A 16,686-nucleotide genomic window follows, 5' to 3' on the forward strand; every position below is an offset into this window, starting at 1 on the left:
GCGGCTCAGAACAGAACTTTGTGAAGGCCAAGTAAATTCGCAGCCTAATCTTTCTGCCATAGAGTTCACCTGAATTCAAGTCCAAATAAATAGAAGCTGTAAAACAAGATGGCGGCTCACTTTTAACTATTGAAACCCAAGGAGTGAATTGGTGGAAAAAAATGATAAATCTGTAATCGGCATGATCGTCTGATCGCGCAGCTCTGTTTTCACAGCATCCTGAATTCAGTTTGTTGTTTTCCGCCTTAAACCCATCAGAGCAGCTGATCTGGAAGCAGGATCAGAATCAGAGAGTCTAATTAACCCGCGATCAGCCCGTCCTGTCTGCAGGAAGACGAGCCGTGAGTCAGACGCCGTGTTGGGACAGATTAACATGCAGCCTCGCTTCCTGTAATTTTTCTCCCTAATTGGATCCATAATGCAGCAGCGCGCTTTGGCCTTGAAGTGTTAATGAGGAGTCGCTGGAGCGGCCGGCGGCTCCATTCATCTCTGCTGAAGAGCGATTTATAAAAAGCAGCTGCAGATCAGCTGGTCCCGGATCAGCCGCTGAGAAATTAACAGAAAATCAACCTATCCCTGCATTTTTTCTGTCTGTGAATTTATTACAATTTCTCCTCACAAATGGTCAAAGCATTGAGTTTAAGTGATGCTAACTCCCACCTATAGGTGGCAGTATTTCTTACTTCTACTGCACTGTTGCTTTAGTATTACTTGATGTCAAGTTATACTCGATGATCGATCAAAAAGTTACATTTACTGTCATTAGTGCTAATATTGCAAAATTACTTAAACCACTAAATTAGCACCACAAAATCTGTGATTTTGATTGCAAAGAAATCACAAAAACAATCGCAAAATCCTAGAGGGGCTGATCAATGTGAAAAGATGTTCAATACTTATCGAAAATTCTTGTTTTCCATGTTTATATATTTGAGTTTCTACTGGCTCTAAAAACAGCCCAAGCACTTAAAAAAAACATCTAGCATTTTTGTTGGCAATAAGTTCATGTGTTTTGGTTTCTGGAAAATGAAACCAATAAAACATAGCAAATGGGCAGGCACTGCGCCGTTACCTAGCAACCCCAGCAGAGTTCCACCCGTTACCTAGCAACCCAAGCTGAACTCCAGCATGTTTGTTCAGCTGGTTTTACTGCAAGTGTTGTGTTGACTTACCATCCAGAAACCACTTGCTGCATTCTTCTTGGTTGTGCAGGAGGCTCCACTTCTGCTTTTCAAAGGTGTATGGTTGTATAATTGCGTATCTGTTTGCAGCCATTTTCATGTGCGAATGTAAATGTTGAATTGGGGGGCGTGGTCAGCAGCAGCTTATTTGGATTTAGAGACAAGATGCCCTAAAACGGCTCAAAGTTGGCGGAACTGATCAGACTAAACTCTGATAATCTCAGAATAGTTTTGTGCAAAAAATGTAATCAACATGTTTTGTGCCACTATAGACCTGTCCTAATCTGTTCAAGGAAGTAAAATGGGTCACCTTTAAATTGAAGGTCCTGACAGCTTAATATTTTTGCAGTTTACTGGGTTTTTATCAACTCATTTTGACTCAAACGGACCTTTGGGAACATTCATGATCTTAATTGGGCCTGATTTAGATCATTTCTATTAAGCAGTTAAACTGGTCCTGGATCAGTTGTTGGTGATTTGCTTACCGCTCTGGGTACAAACACAAACCTGATCCTGGATCAGCTCTGGTCTCCTCTGCCAGGAAGCTAAATCGGGATGAGTTTGGGTTATTTACATGTGAAGCAGGGAGCTGGTCCTGGATCAGCGGCTCGGCTCAGCGCAGGGAAGCTGAGGTGAAGCTGCAGTTTTCAGCCCGCAGAGTTTATTTAAACCGGCCGCTCGCTGTGCGTTCACACAGCGCTGCCTCTGCTCTCCATCTGCGCAGGACCCAGCGTCTCTCCGCCGCCTGTCAGGTTGTATTCAGCTGCGAAGATCCGCCGCTTTTCTTTTGTTCTGTTGTTGTTTGGTGTTTTGATTTATTTTAAAACCACTGGACCATCTCAGCCGGTGTTTCTGCCTCTTGGTGGATCGATCTCGGACTTAATGAGACAGATTGCTCTCAGATTAGGCTCAGGTTTCCTCTCCTGATCCTCCTGTTTGCTGCCAAAAAACATTTCCGATACGATCAAACCTTTAAAACTGTCGCCGCTGCTCATTTAATGTTGATTCTAATTTTAATGAATCGGAACACAACGTTTGCTTAAAATCGAGTTTGATTTTCAGATCTTGTCTCATGTTTTAATTTTTTTCTGGGTTTTGTAGGAAACTCGTTTTAGAAACAAGAAAAAAATCAGAAGTAAATTTAGCGACAGAGCTGAAAGTCCTTCCAAGGGAACAAATGGTAAAAAAAAATTAAAATGTTGAATTATTTTTAAGTTTTTAATTTGTTTCCCTTCTTATATATTTATGTTTAAAATGTATATATTGAGAACAAAGTGGAAACTTGTTGAATTTAGAAACACTTCCTGCTGGTTTAACTAGATATATTCATTGAGAGCAAGATGGAACCAAAACCCAATTTCTTGTTCACAAACTTTCCAGATGGAGAGGATTCTTTTTATTTTAATACAAAAATTAAGATAAAAAAAAATCTAAAACTTAAATATATGTTCTATAAAACAGTAAAAATCAAAAATACAATCATTTAAATATGGCTTTTAATGTAAAATATATTTTATAAAGTGCCTTCACTTGTTACATCTTCATCATCAGACGTCAGCAGCTTCATCAGCTGCCGTGGCAACAATGGTTTTATAATTAAAAAGCAGCCGGCGTTTAGTTTACTGTTTGATAAAACTGTTTGGTTTCATGCTGCTGCAGATAACGACCCAGACACCTGGAAAAACGTCGAGGCAAAGCGGAGCGTCCCAGCTTTCTAACGCAGAGCAGAAAACAAGAGAGGCGTTGTGAAACATGCAAATGTATGAAAACAAGCTTTGCCTCGTGCAGAAAAAATCTCCCACATGTGACGCAGAATTCAGGGCTTTATATTTCATCACACTACAGATTATTAATCTTAGGATTGAATTATATTTTACACAGCAGCAGCAATGCAAAAATGATAAACGGTGTGTCAAATATGTAAAAACGAAGCTGGGAATCATAAATATAAACACAATTTGAGGTATGTTATTGTGAAAATATTAATAGATTAGCTTGGTTTTCTTTTTGTAGCAAAGATTTTTCTTTATAAAATGTATTTATCATAACCAGTTAGTAGCATCAATCGCCTTTAGAAACTTCTGAAAACTGCAAGGAAGTTGCGCTCTATGCCTTCTTTTGAGGTTTTCATCTGGTTTTCTTCAGTGGTTCTTGGTGCAGCGCCCCCAGAGGCAAGGAGGGAAACAACTTTGCAAATAAGTTTGGATCATTTGATACAGTGCAATGTGAAGGTGAACCGCACCACCTGAAAATGTAACGAATGTTGTGGTTCTGGACCCGAATCAAACCCAGTCTACTGGTGAGATGGGTAATTGTTGGAACAGGTGAGAATTAAGCCAGGTGAAGCTACCAGGTGAGACGTGTGGCTGGTGAAATAGGTCAAATGTGAGACAGTTACCAGCAGAGGAAGCTAACAAGAGGAACAGATGAAAGTTTAGATGATTATCATATGAGATGGGTAGCAGGTGAGACGGGCCAGGTAAGACAGGTAATGGTTGGAACAGGTGAGATGGGTGACAGGTTTAGATAGTTACCAGGTGAGACATATAACAAGTTAGAGAGCAGGTGAGACGGGTGACGGGTGAGACGGGTAGCAGGTGAGACGGGTAGCAGGTGAGACGGGTGACAGGTGAGACGGGTAGCAGGTGGGACGGGTGACAGGTGAGACGGGGAGCAGGTGAGACGGGTGGCAGGTGAGACGGGTGACAGGTGAGACGGGTGACAGGTGAGACGGGGTGCAGGTGAGACGGGTAGCAGGTGAGACGGGGTGCAGGTGAGACGGGTAGCAGGTGAGACGGGTGACAGGTGAGACGGGTGGCAGGTGAGACGGGTGGCAGGTGAGACGGGTGACAGGTGAGACGGGTGGCAGGTGAGACGGGTGACAGGTGAGACGGGGAGCAGGTGAGACGGGTGACAGGTGGGACGGGTGACAGGTGAGACGGGTAGCAGGTGGGACGGGTGGCAGGTGAGACGGGTGACAGGTGAGACGGGGAGCAGGTGAGACGGGTGGCAGGTGAGACGGGTGGCAGGTGAGACGGGTGGCAGGGGGGACGGGTGGCAGGTGAGACGGGTGGCAGGTGAGACGGGTGGCAGGTGAGACGGGTGACAGGTGAGACGGGAGGCAGGTGAGGCTGCAGAGTGACGGTGAGGAAGACGAGGGTCTATAAATAGCTGCTGTCCCTGATAATCTGCAGGCAGACGCTCACGTAACGTCTTCCTGCTAATCCGTTGGAGCCGACAGTCGAGGAAACACAGCAGGGATCAGGGATCACAACCGCTGCTGCAGACACACTGGGAATATTGGGAACACTGGTGATACTGGTGACCCTCTCTAAAGGTGGCGCAAGGCTGGCAGAACAGGAAGTACCGACTTGTCGTCCAGGTTCCTCCCGTGTTTCTGTTGACTCGTCTGTTTGGACGTTTAGCTCGTTTTGTTTGTTCTGTCCTCTTAAAGATAATCCATTCAGATTATTTTGTTTCCTTTAACTTGATTTTAGTTTCACATATTTTTGTTTTTTCTAATTAATACTTCTTTGGGTTTTTTCTTTAATTCTGCTTGTTTCGTTGCCGTCCTCTCTGTCAGTTTTTCATGATGCATCTTTTTGCATTGTTTTGGAGTTTGTTTAGCTTCTTCCTGGGTTGGTTCTTTTGGGTTCTTTGGGCGTTTTGCTGCTTTTTATGGACTTTTTCTATCTCTCTTTGTAGTTTTTTCTTCTATTAACCATTTTTCAACATTTGTGTGTTTTCTTCTGACACATTTGTTTGATTCTCGAGGTTTTGACTTCTGTACAGAGGCTCAGTTTCTCGCTGCACTGCAAAAACACACGTTTTTACCAAGTATTTTAGTTTTGTTTCTAATGAAAAATTTTTAGTTTTGTCTTATTTCAAGAACTTTAACTTGAAATACAGGAGCTTCCAAAAAAGCTCCTGTAACGTTCTTTGGAAGACACAGGAGCTAGTACATTTTAATATAAATAAAATGTACTAGCTCCACTGGCAGATTATTTCACTTATGACATTTTGAAAAATAATCTGCCAGTGGAACTAGTACTTTATTTAAACATCAATAGTAAGGTATTATTTACTGAAAACAAGCTTCTGTATCTTGTTGAAAAGTTACTTGAAAGTTAGTTTTGTTTTATTTCGAGACATTTGCATGAGAAACTAGAATCAGAAGTACTTGGTAAGTTTTTGTTTTTGCAGTGATGGATAATGATGTTTGGATCATCGAGCCTCAGCCTGAGCATTCAGACCGCTGACGTGGCGTTTCAGATTCTGATTCCTGATGTTTTCTGTTCGGAGGCCTGGAAAGCAGCAGGTTGTCGTGGCTTTAATTACAGTTGTGGTTTGCGGCGATGACAGCTTCCTGTCGTCGTGCTGATTCTCCTGAGGAGTGAAAGCCTCACTTCCCGTGAGCGATTTATAATTCATGTTCCAGGTGAACAGGGATCAGGTGCTTCTGTAACCTGAGGAGACCTTTATTCAGCCTGAATGAACCGAGCAGTCAGAGGGCTGCTGTCGCCACCAGGAGGAGGTAGACCGTCGTCTCCTTCCACAGGAAGGAGTTCGAAGATTTCAGGGGAAATTCTGCAGATAAATGTCGTTCAGTCGGGTTTCACCAAACCACACAAACTTTCCTAACAAAAGAGACAGAAAAGAGGAGAAAGAAGCTGCCTGGTCCTGCAGTCTGCCGAGATGTGAGTTTAAAGTGAACCTGTTGGGCATAAAACATGTCAGGTCATTTACCTGTGGATTAACCAGCCTTAAAGGGGCAGCATGACATGTTTTTCAGGCGCATGGTGACATTTTAAAGCATAATCGAGTAGGGCTGAAACAATCGGATTAATTGTGATTAATCGATTATTGAAATAATCGTCAACTCATTTAGATTAACAGTTGGAGTGTACAGATTCAAAAAAGTGCATTTGGTGAAAAAAAAAACACATTTAGAGCAGTAATTAAGCTAAAACTGTAAAAAAATAATATACATTTTGCATTTAAGATAAACACCTTTATCTTAATGCTTTTCTAATATTGCATGAAAAATTGTTAAATCTCATTTTTAATCTGATTAACCGATGGTTAATAATTTAAAAGAAACTTGATGTTGCAATTAGACCCCTTGAAAATGGGCCTCTGTCTCTTTAAGAAGGTCCAACTCTTCCACTCTGACTTCTGCAAGTTGTCACAACAATGCTCCTCCATTATGCCGTTTACGACCGTTCTTAACCCCTGATCCTTACATTTCTGCAAACTGGACCTACAAAAATAAATTCGCTTCATAGAAATGGCAATTTTGAGAAAAGTTTTGGTGGCAGGACGAAGTGGTTTTTCGGCCCTGTCGAAATTTGTGTATTTTGCAAAACTGCAATGGAAAATTTTTCGCATCACACGAGTCATGTGATCAACAACAGGAAAATAAAGACAACAGGAAGTCATAGGGGATGATGGCGCAGCATGTTTTTCATATTCACATGTGATCTCAGTTGCGTTTTTTATTTAATGGAAACACCGGATTGCGAAATTGTGTTTCTCTTGACATTAATGAAATGCCAACAAAGTTTTGCTCGCATCTGAAATGGAAACGCAGCTACTGGGAGAGGTGGTCCAGTGGTCCAGGAGACTGATTTACTGTGCAGCCCTGGTACATTAACAATCTCAACAATTCAGACCGTTTTAGGGGTTTTAATTATCATTAATGATAAATCAACATCTTATCATTTATCGTGACAAACGATACGATAATTGCCATCCCCTACCTCTCACTGAGATCAGTTCCGGTAACTCGGCATAATTTTCTACACCAACAGCCGTAGGAGACCCCTCCGCGTCCAACATGGACACATTTTTCCGTCGTCACTTCAGGAGGAAGGAAGCGTCCCTGGAGGCGGACCCTGCCGCCGCTGCATGCCGCCAGCGCCGGCCCAGCGTCGCCATCCCCACCAGTAAGGCCCGCCGCCGCTCCAGCGTGGGCCTCCCATCCTCCGGCCTGACGCAGCGGCGACGCTCCACCGTCCAGCCGCCGGCGCCAAAGAGAAAGCATGGCCGCCGGCGGTCCAGTACCACCACGCCCAGCCTGAACCCGCGGTTCGCCGTGTGCCGGAGGAAGGTGGGGAAGCTGCGGACCATTGACACCCACCTGCTAGGGCCGTCCATGCTGCTGGCCAGCCTCATCCAGATGGCGGAGGAGGACGAAGAAGGCGAAGGGGGCGGCCTGGGGGCGGGGCTTCCCGCAGGGGAACAGCAGGTGGAGGTGAGGGGCGGAGTCGGCAACAGAGCGGCATTTTCCCGCTCCAGCAGCCTCCAATCGGACCAAGATGACGACAGCAGCGATTACTCCAGCAACAGCCAATCAGAAGGCAGCCTCCTGTCTGAGACGGAGCAGCTGCCTGAGGAGGAAGAGGAGGACGAAGCCTCCACCTCCTCCCTCTCAACCTCCGCCCTGCAGGTGCTGATTAAGCCCCCGGATGTTCTGTCCCAGTCGCGGCCCCTGATCCGGGCCCCTCGCTGCCTTCGCAGGAACTCCTCCCAGGTGTTCGCCGGAGACCTGTCCCCGTTCGTCTGCTACCGCGGCTCCAGCCAGAGGAAGAGGAGGAAGATCTCCAAGGCTGGGAGCCCCTGGCCGGGCAGAGGCCACCCGCTGCCCTGCCGCAAGAGCTCCGTCTACTACCTCAACCACCCGGCCTTCTACAGGGGCCCCGGGTTCCTCAGCCCGCTGGGGCCCCACAGCTACGACTCCCGCCTGGAGAGTCTGAGTGCCTTCTTGCTGTATGTAGTCCAGCTGCTGTCTGCACACTAATTTAGCTCTGTGTGATGAAAACCCAAATATCTAAGAACTTAAAGGTGATCTGATTCCTTGAACAGTTTAGGATCGGTCTATACAAAACATGTTCATTACCTCTTTTCACAAAATCATTCTTAGAAAATGAGATTTTAGTCTGATCAAAATAGGCTATTTTAAACTATTTTACTGCCTCCTGTCACTTCAAATCCAATCCTGGCCACGCCCCCCCAAACTCAACATTTACATTAGCACATAAAAATAGCTTCAAACAGATGCAAAATTATACAACAGTACACCTTTGAAAAGTAAAAGTAGAGCCTCCTGCATATGTGACCGGTGGATTTCTGCGTTGTGTGTGTTGTGTGGTGATCAAACAAACCACAAGACATCAAGTCTGGATTTGGAGGCGGTCTCAGTTTATTTAATCTCTCCCCAGTGGAACGAATAACAAAAGGGCAGAGGAAATTAATAACTTAATATTTATAATAGTCCTGGAGGACCCTGAACAAAAGAAGAAGAAAATAAGGCGGAGTTGGAGGACCAAACCTCTTATAGTAGACACAGAGGAACACAGCAACAGTCAAGTAGAAGCAGACAAATGCATAAAAGAACACATTTTGTGGAAATATAAAACTATTAATATAGACCCAGTTACACATACCAACAAAAATGCAGCAAGTGGTTTCTGAAAAGTACGTCAACAGCAAAATACTTGTCTATTCCAGCAGCCATTGTACAGTGCATTCACTGGTAAAAGCAGCTGAAGAAACATGCTGAAACTCTGCTGGGGTTGCTTGGTAACGGGTGGAACTCTGCTGGGGTTGCTTGGTAACGGGTGGAACTCTGCTGGGGTTGCTATTTTACAGGAAACAAAGGAGAGTGAAAACTTGGACTGATGACTATGTGTGATGATATAATCTCTAAATGTAGAAATACTGTAAGGACGGATAAAATCTCGCTCAAAGTTTTGTTCCAAAGTTTGACATTTTGAAAGCTGTCTGAACAAAAAATGTTTCTTCCGAGTCAATCAGGGGGAAAATGTGTGAAATTATAACATAGAAACCTGATCATTCTTTGTTCAAACATGTAATGGGACATTATATCGGTCAAACGGCTCGCCACCCAGGGCGGCATGGCGTCTGGGTCACCATTAGCGCTCAAAGTGTTGGTTGGACTCCAAACACATGTTTTTTTATTAACTGAAGCAAGTCAATTAATTAATTGCACGGTTTTGTGTAAACATCCTTGTGCTCCTCTGAATATCACTGGAGTTCAGTGCTCAGTCCAAATCAGTAGTAAATTAAAGGGCTATTTCACTATTTTTAGAAGAGTTTGGGCTGCATTTTTTTAAGCACAGCATAAAATTGGTGATCAATACTTCTGTAGTAATTAGTGTTTCCAATAATTTACTTCATGCATTTTATTTGATCTAAGACATTGGAACTGAAATGACGTTAGTTCTGGTTACATTTAGTAAAATTTATCTTAAATTGCTTTAATGCCCAATGTAAATGAAACTTTCTCAGAGGTTTTTTTTCTTCTTCTACCGTTTGCAGGAAAGCCATCGCCAAGTCGGGCCTGCAGAACGCTGCGACTCAGTCCAACGCGTCCGGACAGACGGACTCTCAGCAGCCCAACAGCACCATCGACTGGAGCGTAAGTCACGGCTTTCATTAAGAAATGAAACACAGCTGAGTTATATTCAATAAAACACAGACTCAACTTTAGTTTCACTTTTTGAAAAGCATCAGTTTACATTACAGGGACATCAAAATAGTTGAAGAACACATGAAATTATTCCATCCCATTTTTATGTGTTTTCATCTTATTTTTGAGTAAAAGGTCATTGGATGTTTGTAAAACACAACTATTAAAAGAAAAATACTTTTGCCTAACACTTTCCATTAAAGATAAATTAGAATTACATTATAAATATGTAATTTAAAGTTTCATGTTAAAAAATTACGAAAGTGCCCATCGGAGGCCAAAATTGTTCCAAGGGCCACAGAGGACCCCAGGGCCACACTTTAGATGTCCCTGCCATATAGAGGGATACATTTTTCAGCCGTATCATCCATCAGTTTGGGATCTAAACTCTGTTTGACTCAAGATTGGTTCCCAGTGGATCATTTTTGTGTAATTTGGGCTGCAGGAGAACGCCCAGTACGGGGAACACATCTGGTTCGAAGCCAGTGTTTCCGGAGACTTCTGTTACGTTGGAGAACAGTTCTGCGTCGCCAAGTCTCTGGTGAGTTCACCTCCACCGGTTTGTTTTTGGTCCCAGTCAGCGGGAAAAGAGGAGCGACTCTATCAGGGCCGGCCCAAGCCTTTCTGGGGCCCTAAACACGGTTTGGGAAAATGACCCTGACTCACCGTGAACCCGATCTGTTTTCCAGCAAAAGTCCGTACCACGGATGAAATGTGCTGGCTGTAAGATATCGGTGCACGTCATGTGCATGGAGCAGCTGGAGAAGGTAAATGAGCTCCAGGTCAGCACCTCGTCTCAGACGTCTCTCCTCCCCAGCTCAACGTTTCTGTCCTCTGCCCAGATTAACTTCAGGTGCAAACCGTCGTTCAGGGAACCGACGTCTCGAGCCGTCCGAGAGGTCAGCGGCGCATGTTCACGATCTGAAAGTGTTCACTGTTACGTTGAGGTAAAGAGTGTTCTGAAAAATGTCTCGTTCTCCAGGCCAACGTTGTTCGACATCACTGGGTCCACAGGAGACGGCAGACTGGGAAGTGTCGGCAGTGTGGGAAGGTTGGTCTGTGACTGGATGAGTTTTTATCCTGTTTCTAAACTAGATTTACTGATTTCCTTCAGTAGTTCTTCTCCTTATAGTTGTTTTCCCTCTAAAATTATCACTGGTTTGGGGACATTTAGCAGTTTATGAATGCGTTGTTACTTTGCTGGAAAAACAAAAAGTTCATCAGAACGTCTCAGGAACAAGAATAGCATGCTAAGACTTTAGGCAGTAGCTTAAAAATGTAGGAAAAAATCTAACATTTCCCACATCAACTTATTAAACAACCACTCAAACTTTAAACAACTTGTTTCTGTTTTTACAAAGTAACTGTTTTAAGTTTGAGTTTTTTTTCCCCCCATTTCCCATCAGGATGTTCAGCTTAGTAATAATGTGACAAACTCTAGATTCTAACCTCAAAGAGAAGTTCTGAAATTTGTTTGATTTAAACTACTCTCACTTCCACAGTTTTACCTCCACATGTACATTTTATAAATCAAAACGTTGGTATTTCTCTCCACTTTCACCCAGTTTCTCTTTCACCGTCTTAGGACTTATAGTTTTCCATCAATTTGGCCCTAAGTGCAGAGACCTCACACCCAAACTCTAATTCACTCCCATTGTAACTAGCTCAATATTTTTCTTTCTAAAATAAAACCAAAGGTTCTCTTTAACCTTTCGTACCTCCTAAATAAAACTCTGTAGACGCATAAAAACGTGTATGAATGGCCCCTAAAAGGTTCTAACACTCGTGGTTCAAGAATTTTTCTGAAACAACTTATAGTTTTTACATAGTGACCGTTTGAGGCTGGTGAATGAGACGCTGCTGTAGGCTCCCTAAAAAAGGAGGGAGTCACCATAGCAACCAGTAGCTGCAGAGTTTCTGCTGCTGGTTACAATCAGAAACTGTTTCAAGAGTTTAGAGCGAAAAGTTAAAATGGTGAAATGGGTATGAATTATGAACAGCTTTTAGAAGGTATTTCTCTAATTTTATGTGTTATACTGATTGTGTGTGTTTCTGTAAATGTGTTGCTCGACATATTGAAGCAAATGTTCTTTAGTATGTTTTTCACTGTAGTATAATTTATTTTTTTATCTAATGCCTCTATATTGTATTTGTTTATTTTATAGTTACTTGTATTTTTAATTTATCATGTGATCTATGTGCGTCATGTATTTTTTGTCTGTGTTGAACGTGTGAACCCCAGGAAGAGTAGATGCAGAAAACTGCAACTGATGGGGATCTAATTAATTTATTTAGCAGTTTTCCAGTCATACTGACCACCGGTCAATGGGCAGCTTGCATGTCAACTTGTGCAAGGAGAAAACTGGAATCAAACCTTTGAGTTTCAGATCGACGGCTCCTCTAACTACCTCCATCATGTCACCAACAGGGCTTCCAGCAGAAGTTTACATTTCACAGCAAAGAGATCGTAGCCATCAGCTGCTCGTGGTGCAAACAGGCGGTGAGTTAACGTCATGGACAAAAAGCTCCAGGTAACTTCCTGCCAGCTGACTCTCCGTCTCCGTTTCAGTATCACAACAAGGTGACGTGCTTCATGCTGCAGCAGATAGAGGAGTGCTGCTCTCTGGGGGCCCACGCTGCCGTCATCGTCCCTCCGACCTGGATCATCAGAGTCCGCAAGCCGCAGGTATTTACTGTCCAGAAATGTTTTTTACTCAGCCTGCTGGGTTTAAACTCCAGACACTTCCTCTTTTTCCTGTGTGTGATCCACACTTTCCCATCATCCTTTAAACTGGTCTGGAGATCCAGGCTGTCATTTTATGTTGTTCTTGCTGCTTTTTCACTCAATTTTTATGACGGCATATTAGGGTCAATTTATATGGGGGAAAAATTAGGTATAAGTTTCCATTTAAAAAAACCAAAAAGTTTTGAGATTAGTCAAATTTTCTAGAAACTTTTTTTTAAAAGAAATTTCTGAGGTTCAAAATAAAGACTTTCAACTTTTAAAACTCAGAAATGTCCAAGTTTTTTCTAGAAAATTCTCAAATTAATCTTGAAATTTCTGAGTATTTTTCTTGCAAATTTTTAACTTGTTTTTTCCAGAAAATTTCTTAGACTAATCTCAAAATATCAGAATTTTTTTCTTTCCAAATTTTAACTTCTGAAGCTCAGAAATTTCCTTATTTTTTATAGAAAATTTCTGAGCTTGACACATGAACCTCAGTTTGTCTTGTTTATTAAATAATCTTCTTAAAATTAGAGCAGACTTTTTCTGAATTTATTTAATTTCCCTTTGGAATCAATAAAGCATTTTTTAATTGAATTTCTAGTAACTCTATCCTCAGTCTAACCTCCACCATAAATCTTCTAATTTTTTATTGACTCTTCTGTCTGAAGACTGATCAGTTGCTCAAAGCCTAGACAAAAGTCTGCAGTTGATGATAGTTTCTATTTTTTCTGCAGACGTCTCTGAAATCCAGTAAAAAGAAAAAACGGACGTCACTGAAGTGCAACAAGTCGACCAAGAAGGGAGCAGAGGTCAGCAAAAAGCCGCTTTATGTGCTGAGCAAGATGCCAGCATTAAATAACGAATCTTCTTGCTTAGTGAATGCAGTTTGGTCAGTAATGACATTGGATGTAGCTTTTTTGGTTAATTTGAATGCAGCATTTTGTTTAAAACTGACATTGAACGCAGCATTTTGCATCATGCGTCTGCTCACTTCCTGATCTTTTGGTCGCTCTTCAGCTCCAAGATGGCCGCTGGAAGCCCTTCCTGGTGAAGCCCCTCCCCTCCCAACTAATGAAGCCCCTGCTGGTGTTTGTTAATCCGAAAAGCGGCGGGAATCAGGTAGTTTTCATTTTGGTTCACATCAAGATCCTGAATGTTCTCAGGAACCAGCTGTGCCAAAATATATTAATAAAACTCATGAACAAACTGTTAAAATATTAATAAATAACGCTCTGTGTCTTCTTAAGATTAAATAGTACCATCTTTTCACATTGATCAGTTCCTCCATTTGTTTTTCTGATCTTTGCAATCAAAAACTATTGTAACTCAGCAGCTGACTTGCCGCCTTCCTCCTCCTCTTCTTCAGGGAGCAAAGATCATCCAGTCGTTCATGTGGTACCTGAACCCTCGGCAGGTGTTTGACCTGACCAAAGAAGGACCCAGAGAGGGGTAAGCGGTCTTCCTCATTCGTTGTCGTTCTTCACTGGAACCTCAAACATTTCAGTCAGATCCGTTTCTTTGCTCCCTGCAGGCTGGAAATGTACTCCAAAGTTCCCAACCTGCGGATCCTGGCCTGCGGTGGCGACGGCACCGTGAGTTAAACGATGAATAAAACAGAGCTGTGAATAAAACGGATCCTGTGGTCACATGACCTCTGACCGTTCAGGTGGGATGGATCCTGTCCGTGTTGGACCAGCTGAAGCTCCGCCCCCAGCCTCCGGTCGCCATCCTTCCTCTGGGGACGGGAAACGACCTGGCCAGGACTCTGAACTGGGGAGGGGTGAGTCCAGTCGCTTCGCTGCTGCTGTTTAAAGTTTTATTTTGTTTGTTCCGATTTAGAAATAGAGCTGAAACTAATGATTAGTTATCAATTATTCAGATAATCGATTAATCGGATAAAAAAACTGCAATTTGAGGAGTTCTTGGTAGAACAAAATGTATTTTTTCTACTGGCTTCATTGCTGCTCTGAGCATGATCTTTCAGTAAATTACCTTTTTTTGTCTTAGCTAGTGATTAATCAGTTACTATATTAGTAAACGATTATTTCAGTAATCGATTAATCATGATTAATCGTTTCAGCCATGTTTAAAAATGTAAGCTTTAGGTTAAGACCCTGAGCATAAATGAAGATGTTTTCCAGTCATCCTGCTGTGCTCCGGTCTCAGGGTTACACCGACGAACCGATCACAAAGATCCTGTCGCACGTGGAGGACGGGAACGTCGTCCAGCTGGACCGATGGAACCTCAACGTGGATCCAAACACCGAGGCTCGACCCGAGGAGCGAGATGAGCAGCAGACCGACAAGGTCAGCTCTGGTTTGGCATAGATGAAACCGAGCGTTCCCTCAGCTGCGTCACAGTTCGTTTACGTTTGCTTTTCAGCTCCCAATCGACGTCTTCAACAACTACTTCAGTCTGGGCTTCGACGCTCACGTCACACTGGGCTTCCACGAATCCAGAGGTCAGTCCAGCCCAGGGTTGCAGGAGTTTGAGGTTTTTCATTGTAGCTTATTTTGTTGTGACTTTGTGTCTAATTTAGTTGGTTTCAGTTTTAGGAGTCTGTTTGCTAGTTTTCAATGAGTTATTATTGGTTAAATGTTGCTTAGTTTTAGTTTAGTTTTTATGAGCTATAGTAGCAGTTTAAGTTTTTTCATACTTTGATTAATTTTTAGGTGCAGAATTCAAAAGGAAGAGACAATTTTCCAAAAATGTACTTAATTATTGTTGAACAATCAACTGGTGTTGCCATTTTTGCAGGCTAGTGTTTCGTTTTAGCTGCCAAGTTGTCAACATAACATGTTATATCTCAAGTGAACGTGTGAAATATAAAAGAAAAAGGGACACAGTGCTTTGCTACTAGTTGTCGGCACTACGACAACTAGTTTACAAGGTCAGGAAAAAGTTTAATTAAAAAATAGCAAGGAAGAGGGAAGTAGGTCAGCTAAGCTAGCTTGACTGTGACAACTTTACCACTTTACCACTGTGACAACTTTGCTCTGTGGAATTTGATGAGATTTGGTTCAGTTAAAAAATAAAAAAAAATGGGAACCTAAACACCAAGTCTCTGACAGATCATCAGTTTAAATTAGCTAATCAACCACCGCTTATTAATAATCGCAAATAAACATCAAGCCTAAAAACATAAAACTGTAACGGCCTGAATGTTCTGTTCTTTGTGTGGGAAATGTTTGAGTGTTTCTTGGTGTTAAATCCTGATATATATCAAGATAATTTAATTTTTATATATCAGGATTTATACATAGTGACTGTTAACAGTCAGTTGTTGTGTTTGGTCTAACACAGAACTTCAGTTTGAGCTAAATATTGAGTTGTTGGCTTTATATTTTTTAATTGCTGGCTGGTTTTTAATCAAACACTAAATACACTGGAATCCTAACTAGAATCACATTTTCTCCTGTTTTGTGTTTTCAGAGGCCAATCCGGAGAAGTTCAACAGCCGCTTCAGGAATAAGATGTTCTACGCTGGGGTGAGTCCGGCTCTCATCCTGCTCCGTCAGTCCATCCCCTCAAACGTCTTACATCCATTCATATGTGGGTTGTTGTTTTTTTTTAGACGGCCTTTTCGGACTTCCTGAGCGGCAGCTCCAAAGACCTCGCCAAACACATCAGAGTGGTGGTGAGTGCAGGTTCTCCTTTACGCCGTTTTCTCAGAACTGAGCAGCATTTAAAAACAGCCATTGTTTTTCATTTCTGGAGCTCAGAGAACCGGTATTTCGCTCTGTGCATCATTTTCCATCACCAGGTCAGATTGAGGCCTGACACACTGCTGCAGATGCAGGTTTTGGTTTTATTTCAACAAACCTGCATTCGGAGAGAATAAAACACATTTAAGTGACATTGCAGAGCCTTTTGTATCCGACGAGCTACAACAAAGCTTCATCCATTTCAATAACATCAGCAGGCTTTGTTACTGCCTCTCTTCTGTCCCTTTTATAGCCGGTGAGATGCATTATCCCACCCAGGCTTCATGTTCGCTCTGACACAACCACAGGATATATTTGGTCTAAACATAACAAGTATTTCTCTTTAATATCAACAATACTCTATTCTAGGTGTATCACAGCTGTGATGTGGCAGGTATTCAAAACAAAAATATAAATAATCAGGCTCAATGTTAGACCAACATATATGTGCCTGTTGGTCAGTGGTGGGTTATGCTAACTAGAAAGTTGGTTGCGCTAACCCTAAAGAATAATTGTTCCGCTAATGCTATAGCGCTACACCATCATTTTGTGTTGGTGGAAGTTGATGCTAAGCGCCAACT

General features: G+C 42.5%; 1 protein-coding gene across 5 annotated transcripts in view; it reads left to right on the top strand.

Moving 5' to 3' along the window:
- dgkzb (diacylglycerol kinase, zeta b) overlaps positions 1–16,686 on the top strand; it is a 55,384-nt gene that overhangs the window by 22,646 nt on the left and 16,052 nt on the right. The window contains exons 1-17 of one of the 5 annotated variants that reach the window (XM_081608293.1): positions 1,830–1,933; positions 6,992–7,949; positions 9,522–9,621; positions 10,118–10,213; positions 10,362–10,571; positions 10,655–10,723; positions 12,101–12,172; positions 12,242–12,358; positions 13,135–13,209; positions 13,418–13,519; positions 13,767–13,849; positions 13,932–13,992; positions 14,067–14,180; positions 14,567–14,707; positions 14,784–14,862; positions 15,834–15,889; positions 15,976–16,038. In XM_081608293.1, the coding sequence (XP_081464419.1) occupies positions 7,018–7,949; positions 9,522–9,621; positions 10,118–10,213; positions 10,362–10,571; positions 10,655–10,723; positions 12,101–12,172; positions 12,242–12,358; positions 13,135–13,209; positions 13,418–13,519; positions 13,767–13,849; positions 13,932–13,992; positions 14,067–14,180; positions 14,567–14,707; positions 14,784–14,862; positions 15,834–15,889; positions 15,976–16,038 (2,370 nt within the window). In that variant the 5' untranslated portion in view covers positions 1,830–1,933; positions 6,992–7,017. The other 4 variants (XM_081608292.1, XM_081608295.1, XM_081608291.1 and 1 more) reach the window with 4 other exon arrangements.

Source organism: Poecilia reticulata, chromosome 6, assembly GCF_904066995.2.
Source record: "Poecilia reticulata chromosome 6, P_reticulata-male-v2, whole genome shotgun sequence".
In the NCBI taxonomy this organism is placed as follows: Eukaryota; Metazoa; Chordata; class Actinopteri; order Cyprinodontiformes; family Poeciliidae; genus Poecilia; species Poecilia reticulata.